Source organism: Poecilia mexicana, unplaced genomic scaffold (assembly GCF_051168715.1).
Source record: "Poecilia mexicana isolate PSO_F unplaced genomic scaffold, ASM5116871v1 scaffold_22, whole genome shotgun sequence".
Lineage (NCBI taxonomy): Eukaryota > Metazoa > Chordata > Actinopteri > Cyprinodontiformes > Poeciliidae > Poecilia > Poecilia mexicana.
The window spans coordinates 7,954,260-7,974,538 of NW_028263391.1; the positions used below are offsets into that span (position 1 = coordinate 7,954,260).

At 40.7% G+C, this 20,279-nt stretch overlaps 1 protein-coding gene and 1 long non-coding RNA gene across 2 annotated transcripts in view; one reads left to right on the forward strand and one right to left on the reverse strand.

Moving 5' to 3' along the window:
* The window catches only part of LOC148152787 (uncharacterized), a 41,564-nt gene extending 22,702 nt beyond the window's left edge, over positions 1-18,862 (reverse strand). Inside the window, exon 1 of the long non-coding RNA XR_015761955.1 lies at positions 18,234-18,862. This is a non-coding gene — a long non-coding RNA (uncharacterized LOC148152787). The remainder of the gene's footprint in view (positions 1-18,233) is intronic.
* crip1 (cysteine-rich protein 1) lies at positions 4,756-10,834 on the forward strand. The gene is made up of 5 exons (XM_014988791.2): positions 4,756-4,917; positions 9,704-9,798; positions 10,192-10,249; positions 10,422-10,466; positions 10,604-10,834. Exons 1-4 carry the CDS (start codon positions 4,878-4,880, stop codon positions 10,460-10,462), a joined length of 234 nt encoding a protein of 77 aa, XP_014844277.1. The 5' UTR covers positions 4,756-4,877; the 3' UTR covers positions 10,463-10,466; positions 10,604-10,834.
* Positions 18,863-20,279: the final 1,417 nt, after the last annotated feature.

Sequence of the window (20,279 nt, forward strand, 5' to 3'; positions counted from 1 at the left end):
AGACCTTCTGCTACAACAGAAGGTATTTGTTTTTGTTTTTTTGACAGATAAGAATAAGATTCAGCAGAGAGATTATTCTGACGGAGCGGTCGCATGGTGCATTCCCCAGCTGAGCATGCTGACTGATGAGGATTCATGGCATGCGCTGTGCCATCAGACCAAGCCAGGCCAAGCATCCGAAACCGGCTAAAAGATGGCCTATGGGAAACGGCTAAATCCCTGCTTTCACCAGCTATTGTCCATTGGTTGGGTAACGGGATGGATTATTCACAGCTGGAAGCATGTGCACCACTCTTTTAGCAACTTCTCCGAATCCAGCCGCATATGACCCGTGATGTTGTCAACGTCTTTCCTTCCAGACGAGATGGAAGTGAATATCCTGATGCATGTGGTGAATGTCTACAGCGCTGTGAGAAAGTATCCCCTCCTTTGACATTCCTTAGGAAGGTTTAACTTGTTGGACACACTGGCGGATGGATCGTTGTCCTTCCTCATAACCCGACTGGCTTGAGCAGAAGCTCAAAAACGAGGTAGCGTCTGATAAAGTATTCCTGCCACCTTCCAAAAAGCGTGCAAGAAATGAATCAGCATTTTGATTTACTGAGCCTATACATTTCAGTATTCAATACTTGAAGTGCTCATTGTCCAGATAAATATACACAACAGGCTATAAATAAAACATTTGTATGAACCCAATTTTGCATTCTCAGTCCATCCAAATAATGTAAAAGTTTGAAAATATTACGAAAAGTTAGTGTCCTACAATTCTTAAATCCACATAACTGCCTTTTCTGTAACGGAAGGCTGTTTCTAACCCATTAGCACGTTCAACAACAAGTACATGAGGTTGATTGACAGCATTAAGGCCCTTCACCTGTCTCTGATCTGTTGTTTTTGATCGGGAGCAGTGCATTTCTTCAGACACCAATGGTAGCTCAGGAAGGAGGTGGAGGACATCGATCTTTTCACATGTTATCTGTCTCATACCATACTGTCACAAGATGGTGACGTTTAACAAAAGGATGTTTTTTTTTTTTTAAATAAAATTGCATAAGGCACCTTCAAGGCAGCTTTTTTTAACCGTTAAGCTCTGCTAAGCGGCTTCCCTTTGCAGGAAAACTCTAAAAAGTCTGATGCTTTCATGTGGTCGAGGTTTAGGAAGATGCTGTACTCGACTGGTGATGTAGAACATGAAACGTCCCCGTTAAGCTTGCTTAATTTGAGAGGAGAGCAGAGACGATTTCTGTAAGATGTTATTATAAAACAGCAGTTTTACAAAGCCTGGCTGGATTAAGGGCCCGGGCAGAACCTTCCTCCTAATCCTAAACCAGACAACAAACCCCACTCCACCCGGCTACCTGGGTGGCTGAGGCAGAGCTCCACAATGATTAATCTCCAGAGTCCAGAGGTTCTCTGCCCCGTCATCCCGTATAAAGAATTACGAGGTTATCCTCTAAATCCAAGGACTTTGGTTAATCATCCTAATAAATCTCAATCATGTATAAAACCTGTCAGCATGATGAACTCTAACTGAGGTGGATGACCGTGTATCCAAAGAATTGTTGTCATCGTGCCTTTTTACAAACAATCCAGATTCTGTCAATGATATCGGCATGAAAATAAATTTCTGTTGCGTGTTTTTCTTTTCTTTTCTTTTCTTTTTTGCTTCGCTCTTTTTGTTTTCTGCTGTGTCCATTTATTAGGATTTTCCTCCCGTCAAAACGTCATTTTTGGTATATCCCTTAAAATATGGGACGCTTTGTTCAACGCGTTCTGCCCAATCTGCCGCGTCCCATTGACATATTTAAAAGAGCGATCCTTCAGTGATCCTTCAGAGAGGATCAACAAAGCCCAACACAAAGCGCGACTTTTGTATTTGCAAAACAAGTTGAGCAACCAAACATATTGCTGTTGGTTCCCATGGGATTTCATTGCTTTGCTATCTTTTAAAAGTCCATCAAAGCAGAGATCAGCTGCATTTTGAAGGTGTGCCTGTGTGTGTGTGTGTGTGTGTGTGTGTGTGTGTGTGTGTGTGTGTGTGTGTAGTAAAGGCTAATCATAAAAGTAACCATAACAAACCTATCCAACACACACACACACACACCCCGACACACACACACATAAAACCTACAAGCTGTTGAGTAACAGCAGTTTTCTTGTCCACACAGAGAAAGCCACAAGTCAACCTGGAGTTGGGTGTGAAGAACCAAACATCAGATTCTGAACTACGTAAGACCCACAGACCGCTGACATCATCGTGATTATCCAGTCACGCGTCAACTTTCTGCACTGCTTTGGAGCAAAGCAACGGGGCGGCAGCCTGGGCCTGGGTCTGGTGGCTTTAGTCCTGTTCTCTTGTGTGCATCTGAATTGAATTAGTTTTCTCTTTCTCTCTATTGTACTTCTAAAAGTTTAAAATCACTAGTGTTTGTGGCTGCAGTGACAGATATGTTACCCCCCTTCAATCAGCTGTGGAAGCTTCTGCCGTCACATGACAGCCAGTCATTATCCATTCAGTTTCGTTTCACCTTCCTTGATTGGCTTTTACTGTGGCGTGCAAAAGTATTCACACCCCCTCAAACTTTTCCACATTTTGTCAGAATTCAAACCTGCATGTAAGTTGGGATTTTATGTGTCATAGATGCTCCTCAGAATGTGTTGATAGTAATTTATGAAAATCAGAAAGCTGGCGTAGACTTGTATTCATTCCTCTTATCCTCTGAAGTAAAATTCAGTATGAGCAATTGCCTAGCAATTAGAATAAATCTGAGTCTCTAAATAATTATAACCGCTCTGTGGAGACATGGTGGGGCCTTTAAGGTGGTCAGGGTCGATGGAAAGACGGGTAAAGCTAAAATCGGATCAGCTGAAGAAGAAAACAATCTTGAAAAACACCTAAAGTTTTGAAAATCATGCTGTAACCTAGAAACCTATTGAAGGCTTCCTTGTACGGTAAAGATGAGTGTTCACACTGCAGTCAGAAGGTTCAGGGTTTTATTTCTAGACCCTTAATGTATCAAATTAGCTCTGGGTAAAACACATCCGCCCCATGCTGCCTTCAGTATGCTCCTGTGTCGCTAAAGTGCCAAAGGGTATTACAGAACTGAAAACTAAAAAGTTATCAGTTGTTTTGTTTCATGTGGATCGTTTGTTCAACCGGTTCCACAATTTGGCAGCATCAAAAAGCCTTTCGCGCTTCAGGCTTTTTGTTTTTTTTAACTCTCAAAGTTTCATTGCTATGGAGTTATCCTCTCAATAATGTCTTAAAGAAGTGAGGTTAAGATGCATGCACCAAAAACATGTACAACTGTGACTAAAGATAAAAACCTGCCCAGCACAGAGTGTTGATGTGCGAACAGGCGTGTTTTATGCAGATGTGACAGATTTTTTGTTTTAATGCCATAAACTAGTTCTGTTTGTCTGTCAAAGATGTAGATCCATCCCATTCAGGTTAAAGGTTAAAGCAGGGCTTACCGTGTCAGTCACTCTACAAACCAATTTATATATAAATAAAAAAAGAAATAATCATGTTTAATCACCGACAGTTTTATTTTATTATTCTGAAGTGGTGTATGCATAACGTCAGTTGCCTTATCTATAAACATAGGAATGCGTAGTTGAGTCAAACTACGCTATGACACATCAGGGCGTGTCGTAGGTTGGGCCCGTGGATAAGTCAATGACAATGTGAACTATTATAATTATATGTGAAGTAGTTTAAAAGTGAAATTTGTTTCCCACAAGGTATTAAAGCTGAACTGGAGATTTAAATTAAGAGTGAGCGTTCCTCGGCCTTGCATTGTGTAAACGTCTGTCAAGGAGAGGACGAGTGAAAGCCATAAATCGGTGTTTGAACAATCAAGTTTGATGCCCCATTAACTTTTCTCCTCGGCTCCAGAATCAGTGACACATCTTCAGATTCAGAGGTTACGAAATATTCGGTTCGACGCCCGGCATCAGACAACATGCCAAGCAGATCTTGAACCTTGAACCAAATGCTAACTTCGCTGCTGAAACACAACTTAGGAAGATTTTAACACCCGCTGGATAAAGAATAATAACGGTATCGCTGACAATGTTAATGTCAGTGGGGTCGCCGCAGTTATTTTAGTTCATGCTATCACGTTTGTTCACTTGGGGCAACATCAGCCTCTTACCTGCTCGAAGGTAAGAACATGGCAAGCTAGTGCTATATGCATCGATTTAATTGCACGTTACAATTCTCATGCACGAATATGCTGAATAAGTTTATATTTCAGAAACACATTGCGTGTGTCTCTCTTTTTGCGGTTGCCTTTGAGCTAGATCATAACAATAGCAATGTAGGCCATGGGTTTTCCTTTTGTTTAGTCTTTATGTGAGACATTAGTCACTTCACCCTGTTTGTTATGGCTGGAACGTTATGGATCGCTCCATACATCACCAAGGACTGGGTTGGAAAAATAAAACTACGGTCTTCTTATTTACACTTGCATTTAGACAAAAAAATAAAATAAAATAAAAATAATTTGTTAAACAAAAAAAAAGTCTGAATCTCACTTAATTTACACAAATGAAATACACAGGCATTTTACAAACACAACTATCTCATGAAAAGTAATGCAGAACAGCAACAGCTCAGATTAGTTTTTTTTTCCTGCTGTACATGAAGTGCTCAGCGTTTTATTCTCTGCATTGAGCACAGGCCTCTCCCACTTACGAGGAGAGGGGGGGGGAAAAAAGAGAAAAGTTTCAGTTGAAGCATTTCCTCCGGACTATAAATACAGAAAGGGAGCGCACATCTGCACAGTGAGGCGTGGTCGCTCGGATCCGACAGGTGGCTCTGGATCTGCTTTTTTCTCCTGCACATCAGCGCGTAAACACACAACTGCAGCAAGATGGTAAAGTGCCCAAAGTGCCAGAAGGAGGTTTACTTCGGTGAGATTTGTGCGCTTTTTTTTGTGTGTGTGTACATTTTCTTCTACTTTTATTAATGTTGCTCACGTTTGTCAACATTTCCTGGTTGGTGAAGAGAAATAGCGGCTTTTTCTGCTCATGGGAGGAAACAGGAAGCTGGGTGCAACACTGACAGGCACATGTTTTAATGCTAAAAAAAATATGCTTAAAAAGAAGATACAGAGATTAAAGAAAAGTGATGTGTTTATTATGCACCAAATCTGGCATTGTAGTGACCTGATCGCGGCAGCGCTGCATTCGCGCTCAGCATATTAAATTTAGAGCACAAGTCGTTTAAACTGCATTAACTATAAGTTGAAGAATAGAAACATTAGATTATTACTACTGACTAGTTGGCCAGTAGCAACATAAATAACATAAACGTGTTATTTATGTTTTGAGTTACTGGTTTACGTGCCAAAAGGAAACTCAAAAAACGCGTTTTGATACTTTTAGCTTCTACAACCTCATCGTAAAAGTTTAAAAACTATAAGTGCTCCGCAGCTGCAGGCTAGATTAGATCCTGGATAAAGTTAATTGCTCCCATAATCACCAGAAGTCAGACATGAACCGACATCCACAAGTGCGGGTGACTGTTAAAGGGATAGTTCACCTATTTCTGTAAAAGCGGGTAGTAATGGACATGTGCTGCGTTATTCTTTTACTGTCTTCATTTTGTATAATTTTAGATTATCTTGACCAAGATGGCTAAGACCAAACGGAACTTCTTTCCTTCAAAAATGTCCTAAAGTTGTCGTCACATTTGCATTTGGTGGTTATTTCGTTACAAAGAAGCCAGTATATGTGAACTCAGAAAACAGAGGCTGGAGGCTGTGCAACACCATTAATCTTCCTGTGTGAACAGAGATTGGGAAATTCAAAGTGTAGCCATCTGCTCTAAGCAGAGTGATAAAATAAGTTTATTCAGTGCTTATAAAGGCTTTGCTTTTTTACTCTTTACATATTGCCTTCTCCGTACGTTTCACTCAGGACGGCTGTTAGTGGCATGCCGCCCTCCACCTCCCTTTCCAGTGGGAGTAATTATTATCTCCTGTGTAAATAACCTCCAAATGCAAATGTGATGAGTTGTTCTGCTGGTTTGCTCTTGGTTATTCACTGACTAGCCATTAGCTTCAGCTTTCTGAATCAACTAGTGATTTGTTTTTATCCTAAATCAAGCTACCAGCAGACTTATTAACACCTTATACAGCACTTTTAACAAAACCTCACTTCCAGGATTCAGAATTGTTTCCTTAAGGATACTTTTGCATTGGAGCACTGTTCAGATATGTTGTAGTTTTCTTAGACGTAAACGTGTTTGAAATACGGAATAACAGAAAAAAACAGAGGAAGAGGTGATAAGAATGAAAAATTGCATCTTTTCATGTGTGCAGAGGAATGCCCTGCAGTCTCTAAGGGTGTCTGCACTATGCTCTTTCTCATTACGAGGTTACTTTGAAATCAAAGATCTTTGCTCCATCAGGGCCCCGAATCGTTTCTGCTCTTTGAGCCCCCGTGAGTAATGGCCGGAGCAGAGGAAGCAGGTTTTTGATTTTGTAAACTACACCCTCGTCCTGCGTTTCCCATGAGAAGACTCAGTCAAAGCAAACATTAATCACCCACATACTCCGTTTTTTTTTTTTTTTTTTTTTTCTTTTGTTGTTTTACCCACGTCTCTGTGCACCAGCAGCTCTGTGATGGTGCAACAGCTGAGTCCAAAGCAGAGCGCAAAGCCCAAAGTCTTTGGACGCTCATGCAGATGAGCAGAGCGTGTGACTGTTGAGCCAGTCCTCCTGCTTCCTGGATAATCTTTTTCCCTCCCAGCCAATGTAATCAAACCAGTTGGCCTCTGGCAGAACAGAACGAGCCATTTAGGTCTTCTTCCAAGATGGATGTTCACCTCAGAAGCTTGGGGAAAAGCAGCGTGAAACAAAGCCTTTCATTTCCTTTTAGAAAACGAGCATATTCATCAATATCCTTAAGCGTCTGAATCGGTTTCTTTTCCCTCAAATAAACCTCCGCATGTTTCCCTTCGCGTCCGGCTCGTTCCGTCACACCTTCCATCTTTCTGTCTGCCTCGCTGTTTGTCCAACTTAATGTTTCTGTAGCTCAGATGGAAACAATCAGGCTACCGCCGTCTGCCTGCCTGAGTGATGGAGGTCCAACAACAGCGGAATGCTTTTCTTTTGCTGGAAACGCTACAGACTGCCTGTTGATGGCCAGACCTCAGCCCAGAGCGCAAATGGGAATGGTTTAGGTTTGGTAGAAGGAGTGTTTTTTGTGTGTGTGTGTTTTTTTTTTTTTAAAACCACAATAAGAAAAAAAAAAAGCTATCTGGCTCTGCCTTGAGTTTGCACAAGAACTTGGTAAAATTAGATAATTACCAAATTATCTTGGTAAAAGTCATGAAAAGGAAAGTCTTGTTCACCGAACCCCTTGGCAGACGATACTAATGAATGTTCTAAACCAGATCGTTAAAGTAGTTCAGGTTCCCTCGCCGTCGATATTCATTAAAAGTGAAGAAACTTTTATTTCCCTAAAGAATACCAATTAGGACAACATCATATCATGCAAACACCAGTTTTACCACCTTCCAAGCACCGGCCACATTGGTGTTGGATGGTGTTTGGATAAGAAACTGATGATTCTTTACAGGAAGAAGGGAGGTTGGAGGATGTGCATCTCCAACAATCTGTCTGTGTGAAACACGCGCTGAGAAAGAAATGAGCGCTTCCTTTCAGACCTAACTGACTGGTGGAAGAGTCAAGCAAAAAATACACTGCAGAGATTTCAGTCAATGCTGTGTCATTGGTTATTACGGTGTCTTAATTGTCTGTTGGAACCCATTTAACGCTCTGTTCTCGTGCTCCAAACAGGAAGATCTTTGGGAGCGCACCGCGTCCTTCTCCTGCTTCCTGTATAAACAATCATTTGCTTCTATGAAAATAAGCACCCAACGGAAACACGAGAATAGTGTCTTTAATAACAATTCGATGAAGCGTATGGACAACTTCAAGACAGAAGAAGTCGTCTTTGCACCTGGCATGTAGCCGGCTAACTAATCTGGATTAACATCAAGGGAGTTATCCAGTGGAAGGACGATCCTAACATCTTAGTATCCCTTTAAGTCCGTTCACAGTGTTTGCGCTACAAAATGTCGTAATGTCGCTCCATTAATCTTTCCCAGCTCTCACTCATGGTGTTTTTACAGGGAGACTTGTGTGTTTGTGTGTCCTGGACGGCTGCCACAAAGCTCCGGGCAGCCGGGAGCGGAGGGGATAATTAGCCTCCAATCTGTCACGCCTCATTTAACCCTCATTATTATCAGGTATAAACACCAAGGTTAGCCTTATCAGGCCTATAACTTGGGCACGATAACAGCCGATTAGAACGGACCCGTTTGTATTTACCGCTTTGGGCCGGGCGTGCCGTTTACCAGACCTACTGGTTTGCTGTTTGAGGTCAAACAGTGATTTGAATGGGTACGAACCTTTGCTCCAAAACCACACCGCATCCAGTCGGGATGTTTTTTTTTTTTTTTTTTCTAGACCTGAGCGCCTGACCCAACTCTGGAGACTCTTACACATGCTTCTTCATGACTTACTTGTAATCCGTTGCCACAGTGGGCTATTCTTAGGGCACAAATAATCCACTTCCTGACATGTTTGGAAGCCAGTGGCTTTTGCCTGTTATTGTAATTATTTCCCATTCTTTCATGCATTTGCCACCGGGAATCAGAGGATTTGCTTTCTGGCACGGCAGACCAGAGAAAGCTTAGGCCGGCATGAGATTCTCGCCGTCCTTTTTCGAACATAACTGCAAATATTTCCAAGCAGGCTAATTTGTCTCTGTGAGTACATGCACAGCAATAGGTGGGGGAAGGGGAAGACTGTTGCTATGCTCCAAACAGCCATAGACAGCTTTAATGGAAAATTTTGAACTTTTAAAGCAAGAAAATCTGCGATGACGTTACAAGGCAACCAGACTCATAGCGCAGTCCTCCCATATATTTTATACTTAAATTCCTTGTAGATATTAAGGTGCCACAATTTCACTTTACATTAGATGTTTGCTACAAAGAAATTACACTATGAAAATATATGAACATTTTTTAGGAAGGACTCTGGACAAGCCTTTCGTGACTCTGAAATCTTACATTAAGATTTCGTGACCATCCGAATGGTTTGATTCCACATCCGAATCAAACCATTAGCGCTTCACTTTCAGTAACCTGACTCTTCGCTTTCCTCATTTCCTGCCCTATAATGGCTCCCTCTCTAACGCACGCTTTGTTTGTTAGCATATGCAAATTGTTGGGCTCACTTCCCCTCACGTCATCGTGAGTTTCAAAATTGCGTTTCGGCTCTGTTTCTTCTAAAAACACGAGGCTGCTCTGTCATATCCCTTCGCCTCCCTTCCAGTCCTCCTGGGTGGGTGGAGGTTGGCACAGATCGTCCATAACTGATAAAGTCTTTATCTGTGTTTATGAGGCACAAGGAGGACGGATTCCCTCTGGGACATTCAGTCCTTTTTTTATTCTATTCCCTCAACCACACCCAGCAGTGTTTCCAAACTAATCTGCAACCAGTGTATCTTTGTGGTTTTAAGCGGAGATGGGACTAAAACGACTCCCAGCTCCAGGAGCTCATGTGCCCTGCAGCATGACTCTCTGGCTTACATCTCCTTCCCAGACAACAGTAACCGATCTTTATGGTAAAGGTTGGACTGCTACTGGTGTTAATCATTTGTCCGTTTGTGTGTTTTGCAGCTGAGAGGGTGACGTCACTGGGGAAGGACTGGCACAGGCCATGTCTGAAGTGCGAGAAGTGCAACAAGACGCTGTCGGCTGGCTCACATGCAGAGGTAGAACGGCCAAATTACACCACCTTGATAGGGGGGAGAAAAAGTGCTGAATGTTACAAATAATCGAACTGCTGTTAAATGAACAGGTCAGAGATTGGAGTCTGCCAATTTTCTTTGCTCTATGACCTCTGACTGGGTGGTCAGAAACTGAAAAACATGATTTTTTTTATTTGCATATACTAAAATCTGCAACACACTTAGGAGAAAAATGGATTTGGTCAAAGCTGATATCAGCAAGTTAGACCTAAAAAAATACCAAAACTCGACTTCAGCCTGTTTGGTGCAAATAGCAAATGAAGCTAGTTTCTGACTCACTTGTTTCCATCTACTTTGCGTTAGCCTCATCTTTCCATGATAAAAAAAAGACTTTTAACATCTTTTCTCCTCCCACAGCATGAAGGCAAGCCGTACTGTAACAACCCCTGCTACGCTGCAATGTTTGGACCTAAAGGTAAGCCGTGATCTCGTCACTTCCTGAACTCTCGACACAAAACATGTCAATAAAATACATAAATGGTAGGTAGTCTCTGTCAGAAACCTAAGGAGTGCGTTGATTTTAACACCACGGTTCCATTTTAATTCTACTTTTAAACCTAATTTGCGCGTTTCTTTCGGCATTTCAGGATTCGGACGTGGTGGAGCTGAAAGCCACACCTACAAATAGACAGGTACAGTCTCGATGTTTTTGTTTTTTCATACATTTTCATGTTATTTACATTAGACTAGACTGCAAGCAAATCCATCTTTGCACTTTGGACTGTTTGACCTGAGCTTTTTTTGTTGTGTTTTTTCGCTTCATCTGCAGGGCGAGGCGTCGCAGAGAACAAGCTTTGCGGGAACAAGATTGAAGAAACCAAACCTCTCAGACGATAGCAAACCTCTAAACAAATCATCTGCTTCCAATGCAGGAAATAATTTGAATGCATTTGCTTTTGTTTTTTTTGTTGTTTTTTTTTTCTTTATTTTATCATTTCTTGTTTAGTTATAGGGACATCGCTCTTTGGCTTCAGCTTGTCTAATTAAACATTTTATGGAATTTGTGTCTTTGATATTCCTTTATTTTGTGGCGGTTTTGTGAGAAACTCATGAGTGTTTTACCACTAGAGCAAAGTTTTACTTTATCAAATAACAAATGTAGTTGAGAAATGTCATAGAAATTACTTTGTCTTCATTTTCTTGAAAACTAGTTTGTCAGAACCTTGAATGGGCAAGACCAGCGCCAGTCGCTTCAGGATTTGTGTAGGAATAGTTAATTAGTCCAGGCTTATATCCTGCCTTTCACGTTTGCTTCAGTTGACCCAAATGTACAACAAACATTGAGAATTTGTTTGTTTTTGTGGAGTTTTAATCACAAAAGAAGCAGGTTCAAGGTTTCAAGAGAACAAAATTACTTTTGAGCTTTCAATCGTCTCTCATAAGACTTGCTAAATTTGGTCATATTGAGTTGAGGCCTGAATCTGGGGATTTCCAGGGAATACAATTGCAGGCTGTTGTGTTTATAATACTAGCTGCAGTAATTGTACAGTTTAAAAAAACAACAACAAAAACGTCTCTAATTTATGGTAGAATACCGGCAGCTGTAGTTGCCCAAATTTTACAGTGTAAATACGGTACAAATACTACCGTGATTACTAATGTTACCGTAACTTGGAGACTTTTTTTTTTTTTTACAGTGATCTAAACGCTAAGACTAAAGTAAGTCTGTGGTGTTTTAAAATAATAGAAGCTTTATTTTACAATAGCTCTCCCCGAACTTAGCCTGATGTTGTCTCCGCCCTAATTCATAAGGTTTCCCGTTTCAAATGATTGTCATTCTTTAAAAAATATATATATACTACTGTATAGATGAATGAGCACGTGACGTGAAACACAGGCCTGGAATAATACTAAGCACTTCTAACGGGGGTGATTTCCCAAAAGGTAAAAGACAAAAAATGACTAAGAAAATCACCGTGCAATGCAACCGAGACTTTTGTGGAACTATCATTTCCAAACTCAGGGTTGATGGTTCCACCTCAGGTGCAAATGGCGTTGAAGTTCAAGGCTGTTCAAGTTGTGGATTAAAAAAAAAAATCACATTATTTTGAGTATCTGCGCAGTTCCATCTTTATCTTCCTCTGCTTGTCTTTCCGCAAAGCAGTTTGCTCTGCACGGCTGCACTCAGTCATGTAGCACTATATGCTCCCGCCTGTTTTGCCCGCCCGCTGCTATGGCAACCAGCGCAAACAAGCCCCAACACACAGCCCATTTGTCTGTCTGTCAGACTGGCTGACTGTCACCCTCTCCTGCGCAACAAAGACGCTCCCTGTGCCAGAGAGAGCCTCCACAAAGGACACTGATGGAAACATTCAGGAGGACGTTTGGCACCAACACGTCATCTAGATTCAACTTTTTGTAGCATTTATCAACTAAAAAAAGCCCATAGTGCTGTTTCCACTATTAATTATCATCTAAATAACGCTCAAATTGATTCAAATGGCGAAATTTAGTGCGAAATTGCCATTGCTTCTCCACAAAGCATTAAAAACAAGACAATTCATCTTCCTCGGACACGGCGCAGTGACGTGTGTTCAGATCCCTGGATCCTGCTCGCTCGCGCGCACATCATTTTGCACACGATATATCCCGCACCTTGTTGGTCACGCGAGCGATGCGTCCAGATGTTTGCGTGAGCCCCGCAGGATGGGCACACCTCCCCAGCTCGATCCCGAACCCGATATGCGATTCTGGAAGCTTGAAGTGTAAACACATGACAATTACAAGACGGAAATCCAAGAAACGTACAGCGAGGCGCCAGAACTGTGTCTGGCCCGCCGCTTTGATTCATGGATCTGGAAGCCTAAAGTATTAAACTGGGAGGGATGGGGGTGTATTAATTTCCAGGCACGATCATAATGAAAGCATCATGCGAGCAGAAAGCACCACCATAAAGTCCTATTGCTGCACTTCCACTGCACTTAAAATTAACTGCTTTCTATTCAGTCGAGGAAGAAGAGGAGGAAGAGGAAGCTGACGTTGCTGAGTCAGCGTGAATCAAGGACCCTCAAAGTCATGAGGCTGTAAATTCAGACTCCATTAATGGATGGAAAATAAGGGTTTCACAGGTGCCATTAATTATACATGGGTGGCCAAACAGTCCAGAGGAGCGCAAAAGGTGAGGATGCAAAGGCTCCAGATGGATTGGAGTCTGGCTTAAGTCCTTAAAGTTACAAATGAAAAACATATTGCTGCGCTTCACAAACGTCTTCCCGTCCCTTGAACCTGTTCACCCCCCAGATTTCAGTCACAGACTTTTATCATGTTGTGCTGGGTGTTATGTGAAACACAAAATTGTGCGTTGAGAGCAAAAGTGGAAATGTGAATAGTGAAGCGTGTTTTCAACCCACTTTACTCTGACATGCCTAAATAAAGCAAAGTGCAACTGCTTGCAAGACTTGTATAACTTATTCCCGAAAAAGTCAGACGAGACACACACAGCATTTCTGAATGCTGTGTGTGTCAGGAAAATTATGCTGCACTACGCCCTGAAGGAGTAATGTCCATAACAAAACAAAACAAAACAAAACATGGTGGTGGCGCCATCATGCTGTGGGGACAATTTTCTCAAGCAACATGGAAAGATGGATGGACAATCTTGGGAAAAAAAACAAAAAAAAAAAAAACAACCTATAAGCAGTAGACTGAGGCAGATATTCACATTCCTGCAGGAGAACGACAGTAAACATGCAGCAACAGCTATGTGGTCCAGTCAAAGTCCAGACCTGAAACTTTTTTTTCTTTTAAAAAACAAACTGTGTTCCACTATGACTGGGCTTGAACTACTTTTGCAAAGAAAAATGGACAAATATGCGCTCTTTTGAGATGTTTACTTGTACTTTAATGTTGGTTCAACTCGTAAGGTTCTAATAAATTATGTGGACGTTTGTGCCGAAAATAATAATAATAATAATAGTAATAATAATAGTAATAATAATAAAATTATCAAGGATTAGTTTATATTTTATTTCTTGTACATACAGAAAAAGTAAAAAAAAAAAAGTAATGCATAAGTAACATTATTGTACTTGCATGAATTACCTGTGCCAGATTTCTGACTTTGGTGCCTCCTGGTGGTGAAATGAATAATTGCAATCAGTCACAAAGATGAGAAATTAGGTGATTTCTGAAGACAGTTGGTTGAACTTGATTTTAACTTCCTTTGTATATGTATGTAAAACTGAAAACAAGTATCATTTTGATTCCACTTCACCATTATGCACTTCTTTCTCCAAAAACAAAACATTTTTTCAACCAGAACTTTGTGGTTGAGACAGAGCGACAACAGACCAGAGGCCGCTGCTTCCTGTGTGACTGGAAAGGAGAAGAAGTGAAGCGTATTGCATATGAATGACATGTTGAAATCTCCCCCAATGAAAGTGAAGGTAAACAGCACGGTAATGGAAAATTATTATTATAAATCCATGTTTCACGACAGGAGGTTTTCTAAGCATTTCTTTGCATTTAAAAAAAAAAAAAAAAAAAGAAAAATGAGCCAAAGGTATTTTGTATCCTTTAAACCATTTCAGATGTGTGAGGTCATGAACCCCACCCTGTCAGTTTTGATATGAACCAGTGAAAACACCCACACCCACACACCCACACACACATCTCTCCTATCCAATAATATTCCAATGAACATCTGTTTGTTCTTTTTCCGCAGAGAGCACTTCCATCTTATGAAGCGAATGAGCAGAAGTAATATTGGTGGTATGCCGCTCAACCTGTTAGTGTGAAAGAGAGATCCGAAGAGGAAATTATGCACACAGTCTCCACTCGGTGCAATATAAAAAGTAATCAGTAACCACTGCGACGTAGATGTGAGAAGAGATTTTTCACTCCTGCTCCTTCGCACCGTTCCTGTGCAAAGGTTTTGTCAGAACCGTAAATTTCGTTGTGACGTCACTGGGATTTTATCTCTGGATGACAAAAGGAAACGATAAACGCCAGCGCGTCCAACTGCGTTTAAATGATTGGTAAATAGATGATTGAACATTGGTGGAAAAACTACAACACAAAAACCTGTGATGTATAAAGGGAGAATGGAAAGCTAGGTTATAGAACAATACAGACAACTGACGTTTTTTTATTCCTAAATAAAAACTGCAACACGAGGAGAAAAAATAAAAACTGAATATGAGCACTCACACGGTGAAACAGGGTGGCAGCTTCGCGCTTTGGAGTTGATAGGAAAGGGCAAACGCCGAAGAAAACCTGGTAGAGTTTGCAAATGTACAACCACGTTTTTGATTGTTAAAGGAAAAGTTGAAAGCCATTTATTAAATTCCTTCCACAACACCATTACGCACCATTTTGTGTTTATCTACTGAATAAGATGCCAGTGAATGTGAAGAAGTTCAAGGCGTTCATAAAGATAGGTGGGGCCTTTTTGTTGATTAGCAGTAATTCAGACAAATTTGATGTCTTCCTTTAGAATGTTACAGCCATTTATTTACCAGCAGCGGCTCTCAGATGCATACACACCATTTTCGAAGTGTCATGTTTTTTAAATGTAAAAGACTGAGGACGACGCAAATTCATTTGGAAAAGTTTTTCCCACGTATGATGCGACACTGAACAATTTACCGGAAACCCAAACAAATCTGTTAGAAATCAACGCAAACAATGTCTCAGCATTCGATGTTTTTGGACTTCACTCGTAGCAATAACTGCAGGAATACGAAACACGTTTTTGAGGAAATAAAGTCCAGCTGTCCTGGTAGGATGAACATCTGTGCTCTTCGTTTCTAAAGCCTTTGACTCTGACTTCACATTTTTTTACCCCTTGATCGTCAGTCAAGCTGCCTAACGTCTCAACTTCAACTTTCTCCACATCTCCACTCTCCCGTCTCGTTTACCAGAACTCGGTCTGGGGTTGATTAATGCTGCAGGATTCACCAGATTTATAAACGCCACGTGACTATAAATAGGCCCTCTGGCGGTGCAACTGTTGATAAAGGTCCAGAACATGTGTGCAGAGAAAAAGTTGAGCTTGTGCCATGAAAACTTGTTTGTACGGCGGGCGGCTTCCTGCAAACAGTCGCAGAGAAGAGGGCAGCGTAAAGAACCACCCAAAAGCCAGGGGGAAGCATCTGCAGTGGGGCTCCTGATGAGGAGGATATGGCCCTAAACTTTGAAAAGAAATGCATTTTTAAAACGAAGTACATAAAAGTAAACATCATTGTGCGACGGTTGGGGTTTCTCCCACGTTCACCCTGCAGGCCTCGCATGAGTCTGGCAGGCGTGTTTTTCCTCTATTAAGCAGCTCCAGGATTAAAGGGGCCTCACACCAAGACCGCAATTAAACAACTGGCATCGATAGGGGTTTCACTCGTTTCCTTTACTCCGCTCACTCGTCTCTAGACTTGAGCGATAATGTTTTTTGGTTGGTTTCTTTTTAAACTGCCTTAGTAGCTAAATATAGTTTAATGGAAATACTGAAGCTGTTGGAAAACAAGGAGAAGAAAAAGCAGGTAAAAAGTTTAACGGTTTCATCTTAAACTCATTCTCTAGTGAGAATTAAACTAATAAACACAACACAGCGACTTTAACGTCAACGTACAGGACAAATTTACCATCTTACACTTTCCTGTGTCAAACCATAGGAGACTTTCAGTGAAGCTTGAAGATGACTATACTTGTTGGCACTTGTGGTGTAGCATTCAAGTCTGATGTTTTTGTCTAGATGTAAAAACAAACCAAATTCTGTCCCAACCGCATTTGGGTTTAAGGGGAAAACGGCAGCAGTTCAAGTCAAGCGAAAGCATTGGATTTACTCTCCACATTTTGTCAAAAATCTGACAGAAGATTTGGCTGAGGATCGTCGTCGTACACCTCACCTCCTGATGGATGGGAGCAGAGCGCAATCAGACTCGTATCAGGTCTCAGCTTAACGACCGAAGCCGCTTGGGACTCATTTGCAGTCATATCTTCTCTCTGAACTCCCACGCACCCTTGTGTTCACACACTGTACCTGGCCACCCTCTTCAGGTTTCTTAAGACTAGTATTGTCTGAGGCTTTGGGGGGGGGGAGGGGCTGTTAAACTGCATGATGACTCTTATAAACAACGTGCCATTTCCCTCGAGTTGCACAAGGGGGAACTCCACAATATCAGCGCTGATGACAGAGTTCAGTAAGATCAGAGGGATCTCTAAAAGGTGCCTTTTAAATCTAATGTTTAAACGTCAATTTTCATACAGAGATGCAAGAACTTTTGTAGGTTCTCTTTCATTAAACTTTCCCAGACATCACTCTGATCTCTAATTTTCTCCAGAAATCACCAGATTAAGTTCTTGTGCATGCCTCGCCTCCCTTCCCACATATTATGTCTTCCTCCTCCTCCTTCATGCTGTCCTCCTCCTCCTCCTCCTCCTCCTCCTCCTCCTCCTCCTCCTCCTCCTTCATGCTGTCCTCCTTCTCCTCCTCCTCCTTCATGCTGTCCTCCTCCTCCTCCTCCTCCTGCTCCCACGGGTTGGATCTGGTGAAAACAGAACGCGAGGACACATCTGAGCCGCATGCTGTTCCTGTTTGCCTTTCCCAGATTTTTCTGCTGCTCGCTGTGGTGCCAGAGGGAGAAGTAAGCAGCTCTTGTCATCATTTGATCCGACACTGCCAGATCCCGCTGCTCCACAGTTATTGCCTAACCACCCTCCGATGTCATAATCGTAAACGTGAAAGCGGTGAAAAATTTGGGTTTTCTTCTTTTTTCCGTTTTTTTTTTCACTGCAGGTTTTTGCTCACAACAGTTTGAAAAGCACACCAGGGACCGTAGAGGAAAAAAGGTGGAAGGAATAAATGAAAATAGAGCAGAAACAATAAAGAGACGTTTATGAGAGCGGGAGGACGATTCTAACGAGAAGAGTAGGTTCATACTGAGAAGAACGAGTCTGAATATTTCCTAGCTCCACAGGGAAACCGAGCTTGATACGATCTTTGGTCTGAACTTTAACCAAAAGAGTAATTTTTCACGCTATGCAAAAACAAAAAAAACCAAAAAAAACAGCCATACTATGTAAGGATGCTTGATAAGATCAGGATTTCCACTAAATTCATTTGGAAAGCCAAAAATGTTCAATCTCCCAGAAGTGTTTTCAAGTTTATAATGCATTGCAAAAAACATGAGTTAAGCCAGCAAAAGCCTTTTGTCCCAGTTGAGAGAAAATTTAGACATTGCCAAACAAATCGACTTTTTTTTTTTATTTTCCAGGACAAAAATAGCTACATTTATGAACTCTCACTGGATCATTCAAGCATCTGTTGATACATGTAACAAGTCAAACATTTTGTAACCTTTTTGTGATCCCTTTGAGTCTTCAGATACTTTGCCAACCAGCATGTGGGTCATGGTCAGGGCCGGTTTTCTGTTTTAGAAGGCTGTGGGGCTTCCTTAGCTTTCCACAAAAAAAAAAAAAAAAAAAAAAAAAAAAAAATCTTTATACACAACATTATTAGGTAGTCCTATAAATTAATGGGTATGAATTAATGCAAAGTAGGTTCAATATGTCTCCTGGCCAGTAGCGCAGTGTTGTTTCCCAGACAATGTACTCTTAACTTCATAATTTTCAAATACTTGAGCATTGTTTACCTAAATAAAAATCTCAAAATATTAACACAACTCACCTGATATGGGCCTCTGAGCTTTAAGTAAGGTGCAATGTTTACAAACTATGCATTCATTCCAAAATAAAAAAAAAAAAAGCAAGAGGAAAATTAAAGTCTTTTGGCCTCTCAAAACTTGGACCCCTGGGCTTCTGCCCCTGTTAGCGGTTTCTAAAGTCTAGTCCGGGCAGCTAAAGCTAACGCACACGCCGCTTCTTCTGCAGATCAATTCTGCGACAACACCGCCCCCTGCTGTTCCAGTGCCGTCTACAGTTTACACCTGTTTGTCAGAGTCACAGGACAAGGACACAGGTGATCTATTATTTTTGCATAATTTTATCATATCCATATATGTTTCTATGCTGTACTTTAAAACAAGTAAAACTACTCTGAAGGTTTTACAAGGCCAATGTTTGAATAGTAACAGTAGTTGCCAGCAGCTTTTGGCTCATCTGCAGCAATATCAAGTAAATTTTTTTATTACTGTGATGCTTTGCAACAAGGGAGCTCTATCATCCAGGAAAACACACAGATGGCCAATGACAATAATCTGTGTCTGGATTTCTGGACTCTTCAATCATCTGTGTTTCTTGGCAGGGGCGGAGCCAGCAGAGAGGCCCGCAGCATACCTTGTGTGTATTTACATAACTATTTGTTTGAGATTCGATTAGATTCAGAAGACTGCTTATAACATCTAATAGCAGGTCAAATAAAATGTAATGAACTCAATCAAGAGGTGCAGTTTTTAATCATGATTTCATTTTAACAGACAAATATCAGATTTTAGCATAATGCCAATTTACAATGCAGATATCATCTTCTATCTATGCTTTTGTGTCTCAGTTAAATATTTTGGTCAAACTTTGTAAAACACACATACACAAGTTTTTTTTTTTTTTTTTTTCCATTTCTCAAGGGAAAAATGGAGATCCAAAGCAACTTACTTTTTAATTTAAAAATACTTAGCCCGTAAACCTAATAAAGCATTTTGCTAACACTAGGAAAAACTACTGAATACATTAAAAGATACATGTATTAAAAATTACATGGTCAGTTATTTTTTTTAAATTTTTATAGACATTTTGGCAGGCTCATTTTTTTTTATTATAGTATTGTTTCAATCTAGTCACAATTCTTGGGCAGATTTGTATAAAGAAACACACTGGACGAGGAGCCGACAGCACAGGGCTGGTAACACTCATAGATAAGTTGTTACAGATATTCCTAACAACTTAAAAGACGCTTCAATATACTTATTAAGTTTAAAGTTTATTAAGAGGTGATTCTGCAGCACAGTCTTCTTGAGGAAACAGTCGGAGGAGGTTATCTCTTGCATTTTCTAATCAGGTTTTTTTTTTTTAATGAAAAAACTGACTGAAAAAAAAATTAGATATTGTTCAAGGACTGATTTTTTTCACCCACCCTTTCTCTCCATCTTTTTTTTTTTTTACTTTATTGGTCGACACCAACAATCTCACGTTGAATTTCATGATGATCTGGAGAACTATTGTTTCCTTCATGATTTTCTTGCCAACAATTTTATGGGCGGCTGTTTTAATGAAACCTCTGATTGTCGAGCGTCTTTTGTTTTTGTTTTTTTCTAACGAGGTAATGGTTGCTACCACAACAAGACATTGATTACAAGCACATCTGCCTCTCTTTGTCACTATCAGTCTATGAATCTACATTGACATTTAAATTTCGCCCAGACTCTCGCAGACCTTCAGTACTTCTAAAGTGAAATAAAGTCAGAAAATAATAAAAAAAAAACATACAGTGAAATAATTTTTTCATTTCACCACCATGTGCCAACTGTGCCTAAAATCTTTTTTTTTTTTTCTTCATA